General features: G+C 44.4%; 1 protein-coding gene across 2 annotated transcripts in view; it reads left to right on the top strand.

The window, feature by feature from the left end:
- Positions 1 to 19,095, top strand: part of NR3C2 (nuclear receptor subfamily 3 group C member 2) — a 368,336-nt gene that overhangs the window by 269,923 nt on the left and 79,318 nt on the right. For both annotated transcript variants that reach the window (XM_040418530.1, XM_040418529.1), the window contains exon 4: positions 13,651 to 13,767. In XM_040418530.1, coding sequence (XP_040274464.1) covers positions 13,651 to 13,767 — 117 coding nt within the window. The remainder of the gene's footprint in view (positions 1 to 13,650; positions 13,768 to 19,095) is intronic.

The following is a 19,095-nucleotide window of genomic DNA, read 5'->3' as shown; positions in this document are numbered from 1 at the left end:
ATGATTCCTCTCTGCTTCTTGCTTGTGGGCCAATGAGAAGGAAGCAATGTCAAGTTCCCAACAATACTTAGTGCACCAATCAGTAATCTGTAGTCAGACCTGCTAAAATGTGAAGTTGCACGCAGTGCGAAAAAATATTCTAATCACTGCCGATTAGGGTAATCGCGAATATATTGGAGCACTTGACTCTATCTGCATATAAAGCTATTGTAATGTTCTGCCGTGCCAACCATTTTCTCCAGTCTGAGGAGAAACTTCCAGCAGCGCGAAAAATTTAGCCAAAGTGACCCACGCCTGTATTTCGCGTTACAAATTAACATTACGTGATTTTTTTCATTGCCGATTTTTTCGCATTCAATAAAATAATCTCGAATTCGCGAATATATGACAAATATTCTACAAAATATTCGTGAAATATCGCGAATTTGAATATAGCCCCTGCCGCTCATCACTAGTACTCAGATGTCAGCACATGGAGCAGATAGTATAGAGCTGCAGGGGGTTCTGTTTGCCACCATACAGCCTCCTGCTCACTGCTTTGCCATATGCATGAGGTCTTGTTTCAATAGGATTTTGGCATGTTGTTATTCTTTTTTTACTTTTTATTTCTCTTTACTGACAACCTTGGTTGTCAGAAGAGCTGTATCTTAGAAGTTATTTACATTTTTTATATATATAATTGCATTTTACTCCTCTTGGGATTAAAATCATTTTTTCAATTGGTCTTTATTAAAAATATTCAGCAGCTTTGTTAGAAAGGGTTAATTTCTGCCTAGCTGTGTGAACCATACTTTCAATTTCACTTTGTGTTGGTCATCTAATGAACCTTATCTCTACATTACCAAAAGGTCATAAATACTTATTTAAGACACGTTCTTATCAGTAAGATAAAAATTGAGCTATAATGAATATTTAGGAGCTCTCGGGAGATCAGATATAAGGAGCTGCCGATATAAAGAGCCTGCTACTAGATCTTAATCTCAAGGCTGTAAGGAGAAAGGAGCTCAACATTTTGAATAAAGACAAACTGGATTTTTTAGCTTTTTACCTTTTAAGACTTCCTACACAGGTCAACACAGCAGGCAATTGTCGGAAACAAGCCATTTTTTCCTGATAATTGCTTTCTCATTAGACGACATTGGAGCTGCATTTAGAGTATATGCAGCAATTGCTGCATGTACATAGTACGATTTGCTTCCCAAAAACAATGCGTTAGGTGACAGCATCAATGAGGCTTGTTGATAGGGTGATTGGCAACACCTTTACACAGGATAAATATCAGGATCAAGAGTTACTAGGAACACTCCTTTACATTATTTGCAGGTTAACGTGTAAACTGATTAAATACAAATTTTATGGAGATACTTAGTTTTGTTGCGAACCATTATTATTATTCAAGCAAATGATGCGCTCATCAGATTAGTCCAGATAAGAAAAGCATTGGTGAAGTTTCATTTAAAAGTGAAATTTTTGACTTCACTAGTCCTTTATTCACAATTGACCCTTTTACGTGGCCGTGTTATAGTCAGTATTTTGAAGCCAAAATACAGAAGAGGCACAAATCTTTCCATCAGACCTTTTTTTGTAGGATCTGCTCCTAGTTTTGGCTTTCAAATACGGATGTAAAATAATGACCAAAATACTGTCATCTGAAAGTGGCCTCAGAGGACGTGCTACATCTGTTATATATCTCATTTTTTTCCGTCAAGCTGTGAATACACTTACATAGAATGGAGAGCCTATACATAACACATGTCACTGTCTTGGTAGAGCAAAATTTCTTCCCTATTTTTTCAGTAGTGCACATTTGGAGAACATTTGTTTCCATGAAACAGAAAAGACAGAGAAAAAGAGATGTAGAGCATTTAAATGTATTATTTTAATTGTGTCATGGCACACTACAACAGACATCACCTTTCCCTGACTCCTCCTTGGCTAACCCTGTGCTCGCTTCCCTGTGGGTCATTTCAGAGGGCTATCCCCAGACTACCCCAGGCAATACAAAGCCGACAACAGTACTCTATTCTATAAGATCCCACCATTACCTGCTTGCGACTGCTACCTATTAAAAAAATATTCCCATTTACTGTGCAGCAACCACAGCCAAGCCAATACACTATTGCACACACAATAGAGTACAATACTACATACGGTATAAGTGTGTTCCTTCAACAGGACAACACATTACTCGACTGGAGCTAGATGGTTTCAGGCTCATTTTCAGTCTCTTCAAAGTCAAGATGGAGCCTAACAAGAGCCTAACAATCCCATAATACTCCACTCTCCCGGCCCAATTTCAGAGAAGGAATTTGAGGCCATATCCCAGCAAGAGGTCATCCACTGACCAGCACACTGCAATTTGAAACTCTTTGAAACATTAAGCATGAATATAGGAAACACAATGAGTCAATTACAAATGTCAAATTTTTGTTACAAATTATCTTCAGGGTTCCATTATCTGACATATGCTATGCATAGATCTATTACTTCTCAGCATGAAATATAAACTGTACTAGACGTCAAGGTGACCTATTTTCAGCGGGTCCTTGCTCTAAATTGGTGCAGGGTCACATAGCGACCACCGTCACCACCACACAACACCCACAGGCAGTGCAACTCAGCAGCCCAACAACACCCCTACTGGCAGGCTAAGCCTATGATGGCAATGAGCCACACCAACCCGTAGGCATAGCGCCATCGCAACAGCGGCTGCCATGCAGCACTGACCCATGTGAACAAATTACAAAATGACATTATCTGTTTACATAGCTTATCTGATTATTTGAACAAATACAAAAGCTACCCAAAATATTTTTTTTTAGACTACAACTTCAGTTGCATATGTCCAGCCAGATGTGGGTTATGTAATTATAACTTGCATCATCAGTCAGATAACTGCCTTGGTCTCAATTCATTTGTATGGGCGCATAATGTTGGAATTACTCAGGGAAAGAACACACACAGTAGTAACTGAACATAACCAAATCTGCACCCTCATTTGCATGGGGTTTTCACATAGTTTATTAACTGGTTGCACAAAAATTTCCAGTAAGGGCCCCAATCAGACTCCCAATGTTAATCAGACCTCAGAACAGACCCCCCCCAGTGTTAATACACTGCTCAAAAAAATAAAGGGAACACAAAAATAACACATCCTAGAATTAATTAAATATCCTTCTGAAATACTTTGTTCTTTACATAGTTGAATGTGCTGACAACAAAATCACAAAAAAAAAAAAAATGGAAATCAAATTTTTCAACCCATGGAGGTCTGGATTTGGAGTCACACTCAAAATTAAAGTGGAAAAACACACTACAGGCTGATCCAACTTTGATGTAATGTCCTTAAAACAAGTCAAAATGAGGCTCAGTGTGTGGCCTCCACGTGCCTGTATGACCTCCCTACAACGCCTGTGCATGCTCCTGATGAGGTGGCGGACGGTCTCCTGAGGGATCTCCTCCCAGACCTGGATTAAAGCATCTGCCAACTCCTGGACAGTCTGTGGTGCAACAGGACGTTGGTGGATAGAGCGAGACATGATGTCCCAGATGTGCTCAATTAGATTCGGGTCTGGGGAACGGGCGGGCCAGTCCATAGCATCAATGCCTTCGTCTTGGAACTGCTGACACACTCCAGCCACATGAGGTCTAGCATTGTCTTGCATTAGGAGGAACCCAGGGCCAACCGCACCAGCATATGGCCTCACAAGGGGTCTGAGGATCTCATCTCGGTACCTAATGGCAGTCAGGCTACCTCTGGCGAGCACATGGAGGGCTGTGCGGCCCTCCAAAGAAATGCCACCCCACACCATACCATTACTGACCCAATGCCAAACCGGTCATGCTGGAGGATGTTGCAGGCAGCAGAATGTTCTCCACGGCGTCTCCAGACTCTGTCACGTCTGTCACATGTGCTCAGTGTGAACCTGCTTTCATCTGTGAAGAGCACAGGGCACCAGTGGCGAATTTGCCAATCTTGGTGTTCTCTGGCATATGCTAAACGTCCTGCATAGTGTTGGGCTGTAAGCACAACCCCCACCTGTGGACGTCGGGCCTTCATATCACCCTCATGGAGTCTGTTTCTGACCGTTTGAGCAGACACATGCACATTTGTGGCCTGCTGGAGGTCATTTTGCAGGACTCTGGCAGTGCTCCTCCTGTTCCTCCTTGCACAAAGGCGGAGGTAGCGGTCCTGCTGCTGGGTTGTTGCCCTCCTACGGCCTCCTCCACGTCTCCTGATGTACTGGCCTGTCTCCTGGTAGCGCCTCCATGCTCTGGACACTACGCTGACAGACACAGCAAACCACCTTGCCACAGCTCGCATTGATGTGCCATCCTGGATAAGCTGCACTGCCTGAGCCACTTGTGTGGGTTGTAGACTCTGTCTCATGCTACCACTAGAGTGAAAGCACCGCCAGCATTCAAAAGTGACCAAAACATCAGCCAGGAAGCATAGGAACTGAGAAGTGGTCTGTGCTCACCACCTACAGAACCACTCCTTTATTGGGGGTGTCTTGCTAATTGCCTATAATTTCCACCTGTTGTCTATCCCATTTGCACAACAGCATGTGAAATTGATTGTCACTCAGTGTTGCATCCTAAGTGGACAGTTTGATTTCACAGAAGTGTGATTGACTTGGAGTTACATTGTGTTGTTTAAGTGTTCCCTTTATTTTTTTGAGGAGTGTATATCCCCCAATCAGACCTTCATGTGAATGACCCCCAATCAGATCTCAGATTAGACCTCAAGAAGTCCCCAATTAGACCTCAGATCAGACCTCCTTGTGACTGACCCTCCATCAGATCTCCATAAGTCTCCCAATCAGACCTCGTTCTAGCGATCCCTCGTCGTGATACACTGAAGGAGATCTCTGCATGTAAATCTCTGCAGGAATTCTTCCTTCTAGACAATCGGTACGACAACAGTACAGCATGTTGGTCTGCGCTCGTTATTTGCAGTTATTAATGGGACGAATGATCAGTAATATGATTGTTCATCCCTATATACATTTGTGTACATGGGGCCAGGTGCTGACAAGAAGTGCTGATTTGTGCTGCCATGTAAAAGATGTGATCATTCAACAAATGAGCATTTGCTTGTTTGTGGACTGTTCGGTGGCATATTTTCACAAGGTACGGAATCAACGATGTTTGTTCCTAATCATTAACCTGTGTTAAAGGGGTATTCCCATCTCAGACATTGGGGACATATCTGTAGGATATGTCCCCAATGTATGATAGGTGTGGGTCCTATACTTAGAATGGAGTGTGCAAAGTCCTGGAGGGCACACCCCCGATGCGGAGCCACCCTCCATTCATTCCTATGGGAGCGCCCAAAAATGTTTGGAATAGCCATTGAAATGAATGGAAGGCCACTCCATTCACGTCTATGGGGCTGAAGGAAATAGCGAGCCAGTGCTCATCTATTTTCAGCGCTTCCATAGGAATGAATGGAGGGTGGCCGCACATGCATGGTGCACCCTCTGGGACTTTGAAGGCTCCATTCTAAGTATAGGTGCAGTTCCCAGAGGTGGGACCCGCACCTATCAGACATTGGGGGCATATCCTAGCAATATGGACGCAATGTCTGAGATGGGAATACCCCTTTAAAAGCCTCTAAGGGGCAAATGCACAGAAGCGGGGGATTGGGGGGTATTTTATTCTGATTAGATTACACAATAATGGTTTAACTAGTGGAATTTGTCTTTAATTTCATATTTGTTGGTTTCTGCTACTATAAAAATGACCACTTTGCTTGTTATATTAATATTATACAGGATTTCTAAGAGCTGAACTGTTTGCAGTCTTGTGGAACATTTCCTCCTCAAATCTTTTAAGGATTTTTCTCTGACTTTTTAGAAACTGCCCAGCAACGGCAGTCCTACTTTAAGCCTCATCACATTAGTTACATAAGTCTGTTTTACCGTCGCTTGGCTCCTTCAATAAGCCAGGAAACAGATTTGGGCAGCACCCATAAAAGTCACCATGTCAAGTCTATTGTACTGGCCCTGTGCCCATCGGCTCTGGCTGCCCGGTAACCTTTTTTTTTTTTTTTTAATTGGTCACTTATTAAGGAAGGTTGAAACATTGGATAAACTCCTTCGCTCTAGTTTAAACACGTTCACGCCGCATTGAAACAAAATAAAGACAAAAGGCATTCAACCATGATAAGATCTGAAAATGTACATCATTTCTCTGCAGAATGTCACCTGGTAATGTCAGTGTTTGATGATGTATATTAACCACCTCAGCCCCCAGTGCTTAAACACCCTGAAAGACCAGGCCACTTTTTACACTTCTGACCTACACTACTTTCACCATTTATTGCTCGGTCATGCAACTTACCACCCAAATGAATTTTACCTCCTTTTCTTCTCACTAATAGAGCTTTCATTTGGTGGTATTTCATTGCTGCTGACATTTTTACTTTTTTTGTTATTAATCGAAATTTAACGATTTTTTTGCAAAAAAATGACATTTTTCACTTTCAGTTGTAAAATTTTGCAAAAAAAACGAGATCCATACATAAATTTTGCTCTAAATTTATTGTTCTACATGTCTTTGATAAAAAAAAAATGTTTGGGTAAAAAAAAAATGGTTTGGGTAAAAGTTATAGCGTTTACAAACTATGGTACAAAAATGTGAATTTCCGCTTTTTGAAGCAGCTCTGACTTTCTGAGCACCTGTCATGTTTCCTGAGGTTCTACAATGCCCAGACAGTACAAACACCCCACAAATGACCCCATTTCGGAAAGTACACACCCTAAGGTATTCGCTGATGGGCATAGTGAGTTCATAGAACTTTTTATTTTTTGTCACAAGTTAGCGGAAAATGATGATTTTTTTTTTTTTTTTCTTACAAAGTCTCATATTCCACTAACTTGTGACAAAAAATAAAAAGTTCTATGAACTCACTATGCCCATCACGAAATACCTTGGGGTGTCTTCTTTCCAAAATGGGGTCACTTGTGGGGTAGTTATACTGCCCTGGCATTCTAGGGGCCCAAATGTGTGGTAAGGAGTTTGAAATCAAATTCTGTAAAAAATGACCTGTGAAATCCGAAAGGTGCTCTTTGGAATATGGGCCCCTTTGCCCACCTAGGCTGCAAAAAAGTGTCACACATCTGGTATCTCCGTACTCAGGAGAAGGTGGGGAATGTGTTTTGGGGTGTCATTTTACATATACCCATGCTGGGTGAGAGAAATATCTTGGCAAAAGACAACTTTTCCCATTTTTTTATACAAAGTTGGCATTTGACCAAGATATTTATCTCACCCAGCATGGGTATATGTAAAAAGACACCCCAAAACACATTCCCCACCTTCTCCTGAGTACGGAGATACCAGATGTGTGACACTTTTTTGCAGCCTAGGTGGGCAAAGGGGCCCATATTCCAAAGAGCACCTTTAGGATTTCACAGGTCATTTTTTACAGAATTTGATTTCAAACACCTTACCACACATTTGGGCCCCTAGAATGCCAGGGCAGTATAACTACCCCACAAGTGACCCCATTTTGGAAAGAAGACACCCCAAGGTATTCCGTGAGGGGCATGGCGAGTTCCTAGAATTTTTTATTTTTTGTCACAAGTTAGTGGAAAATGCTGATTTTTTTTATTTTTTTTATTTTTTTTTCATACAAAGTCTCATATTCCACTAACTTGTGACAAAAAATAAAAACTTCCATGAACTCACTATGCCCATCAGCGAATACCTTGGGGTCTCTTCTTTCCAAAATGGGGTCACTTGTGGGGTAGTTATACTGCCCTGGCATTCTAGGGGCCCAAATGTGTGGTAAGGAGTTTGAAATCAAATTCTGTAAAAAATGACGAGTGAAATCCGAAAGGTGCTCTTTGGAATATGGGCCCCTTTGCCCACCTAGGCTGCAAAAAAGTGTCACACATCTGGTATCTCCGTACTCAGGAGAAGTTGGGGAATGTGTTTTGAGGTGTCATTTTACATATACCCATGCTGGGTGAGATAAATATCTTGGTCAAATGCCAACTTTGTATAAAAAAATGGGAAAAGTTGTCTTTTGCCAAGATATTTCTCTCACCCAGCATGGGTATATGTAAAATGACACCCCAAAACACATTCCCCAACTTCTACTGAATACGGAGATACCAGATGTGTGACCCTTTTTTGCAGCCTAGGTGGGCAAAGGGGCCCATATTCCAAAGAGCACCTTTCGGATTTCACTCGTCATTTTTTACAGAATTTGATTTCAAACTCCTTACCACACATTTGGGCCCCTAGAATGCCAGGGCAGTATAACTACCCCACAAGTGACCCCATTTTGGAAAGAAGAGACCCCAAGGTATTCGCTGATGGGCATAGTGAGTTCATGGAAGTTTTTATTTTTTGTCACAAGTTAGTGGAATATGAGACTTTGTATGAAAAAAAAATAAAAAATAAAAAATCATCATTTTCCACTAACTTGTGACAAAAAATAAAAAAATTCTAGGAACTCGCCATGCCCCTCACGGAATACCTTTGGGTGTCTTCTTTCCAAAATGGGGTCACTTGTGGGGTAGTTATACTGCCCTGGCATTTTCCAGGGGCCCTAATGTGTGGTAAGTAGGTAAATGACCAGTGAAATCCGAAAGGTGCTCTTTGGAATGTGGGCCCCTTTGCCCACCTAGGCTGCAAAAAAGTGTCACACATGTGGTATCGCCGTATTCAGGAGACGTTGGGGAATGTGTTTTGGGGTGTCTTTTTACATATACCCACGGTGGGTGAGAGAAATATCTTGGCAAAAGACAACTTTTCCCATTTTTTTATACAAAGTTGGCATTTGACCAAGATATTTATCTCACCCAGCATGGGTATATGTAAAATGACACCCCAAAACACATTCCCCAACTTCTCCTGAGTACGGCGATACCACATGTGTGACACTTTTTTGCAGCCTAGATGCGCAAAGGGGCCCAAATTCCTTTTAGGAGGGCATTTTTAGACATTTGGATACCAGACTTCTTCTCACGCTTTGGGGCCCCTAGAATGCCAGGGCAGTATAAATACCCCACATGTGACCCCATTTTGGAAAGAAGACACCCCAAGGTATTCAATGAGGGGCATGGCGAGTTCATAGAAATTTTTTTTTTTTGGCACAAGTTAGCGGAAATTGATATTTTTTTTTTTTCTCACAAAGTCTCCCGTTCCGCTAACTTGGGACAAAAATTTCAATCTTTCATGGACTCAATATGCCCCTCACGGAATACCTGGGGGTGTCTTCTTTCCGAAATGGGGTCACATGTGGGGTATTTATACTGCCCTGGCATTCTAGGGGCCCTAAAGCGTGAGAAGAAGTCTGGAATATAAATGTCTAAAAAATTTTACGCATTTGGATTCCGTGAGGGGTATGGTGAGTTCATGTGAGATTTTATTTTTTGACACAAGTTAGTGGAATATGAGACTTTGTAAGAAAAAAAAAAAAATAAATTCCGCTAACTCGGGCCCAAAAAATGTCTGAATGGAGCCTTACAGAGGGTGATCAATGACAGGGGGGATGATCAATGACAGGGGGAGTGATCAATGACAGGGGGGTGATCAATGACAGGGGGGTGATCAATGACAGGGGGGTGATCAGGGAGTCTATATGGGATGATAACCACAGTCATTGATCACGCCCGTGTAAGGCTTCATTCAGACGTCCGTATGCGTTTTGCGGATCCGATCCATCTATCAGTGCATCCGTAAAAATCATGCGGACATCTGAATGGAGCTTTACAGGGAGGTAATCAATGACAGGGGGGGTGATCAATGACAGGGGGGTGATCAGGGAGTCTATATGGGGTGATAACCACAGTCATTGATCATGCCCCTGTAAGGCTTCATTCAGACGTCCGGATGCGTTTTGCGGATCCGATCCATCTATCAGTGGATCCGTAAAAATCATGCGGACATCTGAATGGAGCTTTACAGGGGGTAATCAATGACAGGGGGGTGATCAGGGAGTCTATATGGGGTGATAACCACAGTCATTGATCATGCCCCTGTAAGGCTTCATTCAGACGTCCGGATGCGTTTTGCGGATCCGATCCATCTATCAGTGCATCCGTAAAAATCATGCGGACATCTGAATGGAGCTTTACAGGGGGTAATCAATGACAGGGGGGTGATCAGGGAGTCTATATGGGGTGATAACCACAGTCATTGATCATGCCCCTGTAAGGCTTCATTCAGACGTCCGGATGCGTTTTGCGGATCCGATCCATCTATCAGTGCATCCGTAAAAATCATGCGGACATCTGAATGGAGCTTTACAGGGGGTTGATCAATGACAGGGGTGTAATCAATGACAGGGGAGTGATCAGGGAGTCTATATGGGGTGATAATCACAGTCATTGATCACGCCCCTGTAAGGCTTCATTCAGACGTCCGGATGCGTTTTGCGGATCCGATCCATCTATCAGTGGATCCGTAAAAATCATGCGGACGTCTGAATGGAGCTTTACAGGGGGTTGATCAATGACAGGGGGGTAATCAATGACAGGGGGGTGATCAGGGAGTCTATATGGGGTGATCACCACAGTCATTGATCATGCCCCTGTAAGGCTTCATTCAGACGTCCGGATGCGTTTTGCGATCCAATCCATCTATCAGTGCATCCGTAAAAATCATGCGGACATCTGAATGGAGCTTTACAGGGGGTTGATCAATGACAGGGGTGTAATCAATGACAGGGGGGTGATCAGGGAGTCTATATGGGGTGATCAGGGGCTAATAAGGGGTTAATAAGTGACGGGGGGGGGGTGTAGTGTAGTGTAGTGGTGCTTGGTGGGACTTTACTGAGCTACCTGTGTCCTCTGGTGGTCGATCCAAACAAAGGGGACCACCAGAGGACCAGGTAGCAGGTATATTAGACGCTGTTATCAAAACAGCGTCTAATATACCTGTTAGGGGTTAAAAAAAACACATCTCCAGCCTGCCAGCGAACGATCGCCGCTGGCAGGCTGGAGATCAACTCTCTTACCTTCCGTTCCTGTGAGCGCGCGCGCCTTTGTGCGCGCGTTCACAGGAAATCCCGGCTCACGCGAGATGACGCGTATATGCGTCGCTGAGCGCAGGGCTGCCACCTCCGGAACGCGAATCTGCGTACAGCAGTCCGGAGGTGGTTAAAGAATTAAACACGTGTATTACCGAGTTGTAAGAATATCTGAAGTCATTTATGACTAGATAAGGATTTCTCAGCCCTTCTTGAGGATCTTCTGCAGGGAGATGACGTATCAGACATGTCAGTTTTGCCCTAATGCATTCTGAATGGAAAAGGATCCACTCAGAATGCATCAGTTTGCCTCCGTTCAGTCACCATTCCGCTCTGGAGGCGGACATCAAAACGATGCCTGGTATGCGGAGCGTGACGGATCCGTCCCAAAACACAATGTAAGTCAATGGGGATGGATCCGTTTTCTCTGACACAATAGAAAACTGATCTTTCCACCATTGACTTTCAATGGAGTTCATGACTGATCCGTCTTGGCTATATAAGACATAATACAACTGGAACCGCTCATGACGGATGCATGTGGTTGTATTACCGTAACGGAACCGTTTTTGCTCAGTTCCTGATGCAGTGACAGAAATTGGATCTCCTGGCGCCATTGTGCCTTGTTCTGGTGGCACAGATGCTTGATGTTCATTTCTTTTAAAATCAGATACATAGTAATTTTCGACTACAGAGCTAGTTGCAAAGCTGAGAAGCGTAACTTGAAGCTCTTTGCCCCCAATGCAAAATCTGTAATATGGCCACCACCAATCAAGTGCCATTTGTAATACTGGTATTTTCTTATGAGACGGTAGGGTCTTTGGGCCTGCTCGGGCACCAGGGCACAGGTGCTACTATTACCTTTACACCCACTATAGTTTCAACCTAGCATTGATTGCAGGCCAAGCCCGATAGTGTCTGGAGCTTACATGAACACCTTGTAGACAGTGTGGAACGTCTCATTAATCTGGCCAAATGTGGCATTTTTTGTTTGGAAAATCAACAGGAGTTAAATGCAGATTTTGCTTTGGATTTGCCACAAACTTTACCCTCTGCATTGCAAAAGGTGAGATCCATGGTCTTTAGAAATTAATCAGCACAGAGTATTGAACCTAAAAATGTCAGTGTTGAAAGGAGGGCATTACCATTAAAGAGGATGTCCCATGAAACATCATTTACATTTTTTTAAACCAGTACCAGAATTATTCAATAAAATCTGTGTATCCCCATGTGCTGTTTGTTCTTTTCCTTATTTTTCAGTCCACTTCAGTGATGCCATTGAGGTGGTCACACATGCTTAATTCCACCCTTCAATTGCCATCAGCCATATCTACCGTTAGAAGCTGTGACAGTTACAGGTAGAGAAAGGGAAGCCCTGGATCAATTTGAGGACAGGGCCGGTTCTAGCATTGTTAGGCTAGTTTCACACTAGTGCTTAGGATCCGGCAGGTTGTCCCAGCAAGAAACAGCCTGTTGGATCTCTCTGCATTCTGGCAATGCCAAAAGCTTAAATGTCGCTGTCCGGCCCCATTAAATATAATGGGAAATGGTGGATATCTGGCAAGAATCGGCCAGAAGAGAACTACTTTGCGGATCCTGATCACTAGTGTGATGCTGGTGGGATCCTCAGGTACTCTGGTGGGATCCTCAGGTACTCTGGTGGACCATTCCGACCCGGCTAATAATATACATGTCCTAGACCAGAGATCAGCAACCTTCGGCATTTCAGCTGCTGTGAAACTACAACACCCAGCATGCAACATGTTCACCTGTCCTTCTTAGAGTCCATTTACATGACCGTCTGAATGGGTCCGCATCCGTTCTGCAATTTTGCGGAATGGTTGCGGACCTATTCATTTCAATGGGGCCGCAAAAGATGTGGACAGCACCACCATGTGGTGCCCTCATCCGTAGTTCCGTTCCACGGCCCTGCAAAAAAGATAGAGCATGTCCTATGTCCACGGACAAGAATAGGCATTTCTGTCATAGGGATGGCCATGTGCAGTCCGCAAAATGGGGAACGCACACGGACGGTATCCGTGTTTTGCGGATCCGCAATAAGCAGATCGCAAAATTCTTATGGCCATCTGAATGAGCCCTAACGCCCATAGAAGTGAATGGAGCATTCTGGGAGTTGTAGTCTCATCTGCAGTGTCGGAGGTTGCTGATCCCTTTTCTCAGACTGTATCAGAAGTAAACCTATTATATGGCAATCCTTGTTATGTAGTGTAATCAGTACATTATAGCTTCCATTGATAATCTACCAATTCTGCTGCTTTTCTAGACTTTTATTTGCCCCTGCATGTGTGCTATTGAGATGTGCTTTACCGTCGTTTCTCCTCTTGAAAGTAGAAAATAGATAATGGCGGCGCAGTGAATTACATCATTGTATGAAATGTAAATGGAACTTCTCTTTGAAATTAAAATCTTTCAAACATATATATTTCATCACAATCTGCACTGTATCCATCAATGTCTTTATTTTTCTGTACTGTGTCCAAGTTCCTGTTTCGATGTCACCACATTCCACATTTCTCATCAGTTTTGACTGCCTCATCTTTTTTAATCATATTAATCTTGAAGTGAAGATTTACAAAGCAATGTATGTACTTCAAATATGAAAGCATTGAGATGGAAAATAATTCCTCTTTGTGTATTTTCAGGGCAGCACAGCTATCTCTGTGCAGGAAGGAATGACTGCATTATTGACAAGATTCGGAGGAAGAATTGTCCTGCATGCAGATTACAGAAGTGTCTCCAGGCTGGGATGAATTTAGGAGGTAAGGAGCCTTGTAGGTTGTGTTTTGTTGGCCTGCAGGAGGTCAGCAGACTGTAGCAGATTACCATACGTGACTATTAACTTTTAGATCTGTGCCCACCACATAGAGAATATAGCACCAGATCTCATAAACCCATAAATAGCATGTATTACTGCTGAGAGCAATGGAGACTGGAAATAGTAGGAGGTTAAAATGTGGAATCTGGTATTACAAGAAACCCTTTATGCTCAGATAAAGGTCACACTTTTTGAAAATAACAGTTTTAGGGTCCATTCACACGTCCGTAAATGTTTGGCGGATCCGCAAAAAACACGGACATCGGCAATGTGCATTCCGCAATTTGCGGACCGCACATCTCCGGCACTATAATAGAAAATGCCAATTGCGGACAAGAATAGGACATGTTCTATTTTTGCGGAAACGGAAGTGCGGATCCGCAAATGCGGATGCGGAAAGCACATTCGGGCCACATTGAAAATGAATGGGTCTGCACCCGTTCCTCAAAATTGCGAAAACGGATGCAGACCCATTTTGCGGACGAGTGAATGGACGCTTAGAACATTTTTAATAGGCCTTTAGGTTTTGCTGTTCACTTGTTATTCCTCTTGGATATCTATTAGTAAATTGTGCCTACACACTGAAATTCTCAGCACTGAGTCTACAGTGCCAGGCTGTGTAGGGACGTGCCCCACTGACCACTTCAGACTTCTTATTTTATATGGATCATCTTTAAATGTTTGATCAGCCAGCTGTTTATATGTGTATTGTGTTTTCTGTGTACTATATTCCTTTTTTTTTTTTTTTTATCTGATTACTTTGTGTTATTTTTGACTTGACATGTTAATCTGTGAGTTGTGTCCCTCAGTGCTTTCTGGTCTGAGACCTTTTCTGCAGCCTCGGTGACTTGGTGACCTTTAAGTGTAATTGGTATCAGATACTAGATCTATACAGATAAGATGTACTTTATATGTTTGCGACTTTCTGTATTCTAAAATGTGTCCCGCTGACTCGTAGCTATTTTAGCATGTGGCAAAAACACCTCATATTTTAATGTCAGAAGCCATGCCGATCTTTATCATGCGACACAAATCTGTTGTTTTAGCCATTTTCATTTGACTCTGTACATTCAGCCCTTCAGTGTAACAGCGGCTGCGGGGTGCCGCTGTTCCCCCGCTTACCGCTGCAGTCCTGGGCTCTGTGGGGGGTTCTGCTATCACTTCTGAGGTTTCCGTTCCACAGCTTCCACTCAGCCCTGGTCACAGCCTGTGTTCGGCTGGTTTTATGTTTCACTGCGCTAAGGGTGGAGCGCATCACTCCCTGGGCTGTGTGGGTTAGGTCAGGTGACCTCGCTGACCAACCCTGGCTCTCCTGTAGGTAATAAAGTGGCTCAGCTCTATTCCCAGACGCCTCAGTGTCAAGGTCCTTGTCTTTTGCTAAAGAGCCTGATATCCACTTGTGTTCCTGACTTATACTTAGTTCCTGGACTTCTATGTGCTGGCAGCCTCCATGAATCTGGTTATCCTTCATCTCCCCTGGCTTCGTCGGCATACAGTAATATCTTCCTGTCTTTTCATTATATTTCTGTCCCCCCCCGTTCAAATTCTTTGCTGCAGTTAAAGAGGACCTTTCACCAGAATAAAACATCTAAACTAAGTATACAGACATGTAGAGCGGCGCCCAGGGATCCCCCTGCACTTACTGTTATACCTGGGCGCCGCTCCGTTCTCCCGTTATAGCCTCCGTTATCTTCATAGTTAGGCTCCACTCAGGGGAATCTGCCGGCATCTCATTCTCCTATGCTGTAGCGTTGGCCAATCGCACCGTTCAGCTCATAGCCTGAGAGAAAAAAAAAACTCTCAGGCTATGAGCTGAGCACTGTGATTGGCCAACGCTACAGCATAGGAGAATGAGACGCTGTCAGGTTCCCCTTGGTGGAGCCTAACATGTGAAGATACCGGAGGCTATAACGGGAGAACGGAGCGGCGCCCGGGAATAACAGTAAGTGCAGGGGGATCCCTGGGCGCCGCTCTCCATGTCTGTATAGTTAGTTTAGATGTTTTATTCTGGTGAAAGGTCCTCTTTAGGCCACACCTCCACTGCATTTACTATCCTGTCATCAGCAAGTTCTTTGCTTTTTTTTTTCATTTAACAATGCTCTCCATGTATCAACACAAAGAGTGCCACCTTTACATATCTCATAATGTTTCTCCAACCTGGGTAAACACTTTACGAAGCGTTAAACTCTCTTGTCTGCCACGTACTGCTCCGGTGAGCAGCATCCCTTCGGGACACTTTTAACATTTCCCATAATGTAATATCTCCTGGAGCCGTCTAGTCCGTAACCTGTGCTTGCATCCTGTGTTCCTGAACTACCTGAGTTCTTCTTGGAGTCAGACACGAAGTACACATTTGGACCGGTTCTGACCGCCTCCTCCCCTTCTACTATCCGGACAGACGCCTGCTGTACCGTGATGTAGGCTGATGAGGTAGGCTTCCTTGTAACTCGGTAGTTTATAAACAGGTGCTCAAGGTCATAATGACGTCAGAACAACACAACACATAAAACACAGTGTATCAAAATCTCATCAATTACTGTGGGGTTCTTACTTACGTGCCCTCGAAGGCGCCCCAACTGCTGCCGCACCCCTTCCTCAGACCGATGAGAAGAGGCTACACCAGGGGACACAGTATAGGCAAGATTACTGTGTTTTCTTACCTCATATCATGGGTAGCGATCCCGGTGTCCGTTGGTGCGCCCCTCCTATGTCTGATCCCTGGGGGTACGGGAACAGGGGGGTCCAACCTTCGAGCCCCACACGTCGGGCGCCAAAATGTTCTGGTTCTGATCAATGGTCAGGTAGGTTGATAAACTGCTCCAAATTAGATAGATACATGCATGAACGGCGAGAGAAATAACACTGACACTTTATAAGGTCAAAGCATAACTCTAATTTATTAGGTGGGGGCTTCACATTATATACCCTCCATATTAGTGGGAGAAGTGGGCTCACATGATTGGCCTTTTTAAAAAGAAGGAATGTAAACAAGAAATAAGTTTAAGGCATATGTATGATAGACTCAGAGGAATTCCTGACAGTTTCAAGTCTTTGCTGCAAATAGTTGCAATCATAGAATGAATACTGGGGGTTGTCTCTCGGACAGACACCATTTTGTTAGTGACAAGCAAGTGCCCATTATATTCCATAACACACTCTAGTTGTGGACTGTCACTCTGGTCGTATTCTGCGTTGGGGATCATCCTGTCACTCCTGCTGCCTGTCGAAGGACCAACCTGCTTCCTCGCCTACTGTGCCAGTGGACCTGCCGGACTCTCAGCAGCATCAAACGTCTAAAAGTAGCAGCGACAGTTCTTATGAGAGCAAAGGCTCAGATGACTCTGAGGAGGAGAAAGCGTACAGACTGGGAGAACTTCAGGAGCAGCTTCGCGCAGTACATGAGCAGATCGCTCCAATTTCAAAGAATAATTCTGAAAGCGAGAAAGTAAAAGATGATGATGTTTGGCGGTGTGGTAAAGCATGATGCCCATCACAAAATAAAAAGTACTCCAAGATAACCACATCTAGAGGAAACTCTAGCACAAGCAGCACAACTCTTGCGGTTTCAAAGGGTTCTAAGAAATCTTCTAAATCACTGCCTCCACCTCGACTAGACATGTATGACTTCAAGGCGGATGCTCTGTCTAGGTCAACTGACTTCTCCGACCAACAGGAGTCGTCCCAGTACATCGTAGATCCTGCCCGCTTTATCACTGTGGCTCCTGTCCTGGTAAAAGTCATACCTCCCGGGAAGACATTCGGGCCATCTGCCAAGAAGTGTGGGGGGGGGGGGGGTACTGTAACAGCGGCTGCGGGGCATTGCTGTTCCCCCACTTACCGCTGCAGTCCTGGGCTGTGTCGGGGTTCTGCTATCGCTTCTGAGGATCCCGCTCCACAGCTTCCATTCAGCCGTGGTCACATCCTGTGTTCGGCTGGTTTCATGTTTCACTGCTCTAAGGGTGGAGCACATCACTCACTGGGCTGTCGAGGTCGGATGACCTCGATGACCAACCCTGGCTCTCCTGCAGGTACTAAAGCAGCTCAGCCCTATTCCCAGACGCCTCAGTGTCAAGGTCCTTGTTTTTTGCTAAAGAGCCTGATAACCACTTGTGTTCCTGACTTATACTTTGTTCCTGGACTCTGCTTATGGTCGGGTCCCTACCTGGTTGCTTTGACTCTCCTGTTGTCGACCCGGATTGCCTGACCTGTACCTGTGCCACCTGTCCTGACCTTTTGCCTGTCTGACTACACCTCTACCTCACCCTTCGGTCCTGCACTGTCGCTCTTGGTAACGTCTCTGCTCGCCTGACTACGCTTATATTTCAGGTACCTACTCGGGTACCTCCTGGTCCGCCCGGACCAGCTGCCACTGGCTCGGGGATTGCTCTAGAGTAGCCCCTGGCAACTACCCTAACTGCTTAAGTCTATCCTCACCATCAGAGGCTCTAGTGAAAACCAGGTAGTTGCTTAGACATGCCCCTCCAGAGTATAGCCAGTCAGTGGCACAGTGGGTTCACACCCACTGATCCTTGACAATCAGAAGTGCACTGTGATGATTCTGATGATAATTCTAAAGGTTTCCCTTCAGTCCTATGCAGGGGCAGATTGGCCATAGACCTTACAGGGAAATTTCCTGGTGGGCCGATGCCCAGGGGGCCGCCTGAGCCCTCCTCACGGCCGGCCTTTGGAAGTTTTTGGGGATGTATTTTGTGCTGCTGGCAGTATTTTGTGATGGACTGTGGTATTTGGCTCTGTTGGGGTGGTATAATGTGCCACAATATGGTATTTCTGGCCCTGCCTTCCATCAATTCTGACCCAATTACAAAACTTTTAGTATTTTTTCCAGGGCCACCTTCAGTTCCCAGTCTGCCCCTGGTCCTATGTGAAATTATTGGTATACTCATGTGTGTGACAAACTACAGGCTCTGTTATGACTTTTACCTTCATATTATCATTTGAGCCAACAAAACTTGAACATACTGATGCCTACTACACAGTTGGACAGTGTATATATTTTTATTGCAAATCCGGCCATATAGATGCTCCGACAGCTGACAACTGTCTCCCCGCATGCGCCAATACACACATCGGAGAGGGGAGAAAGCGGCTGTCAGACACCTCTGACGGGTGGCCTATCACTCTGAAAATCACAGGATTGGGCATATAAAAATCCAACATATCAGATGTTTCTTCCCCCCCTGACATCTGCCATTGGGGCTGAGATGGGAGGCCCACTTACATCTTAGGCCTTATTCACATTTCCGTGTCAGTG

This window comes from Bufo bufo, chromosome 2 (genome assembly GCF_905171765.1).
Source record: "Bufo bufo chromosome 2, aBufBuf1.1, whole genome shotgun sequence".
Classification (NCBI taxonomy): Eukaryota; Metazoa; Chordata; class Amphibia; order Anura; family Bufonidae; genus Bufo; species Bufo bufo.
Note: the sequence above shows the minus strand (reverse complement) of the source record. Positions and strands in the feature narration are given on the sequence as shown.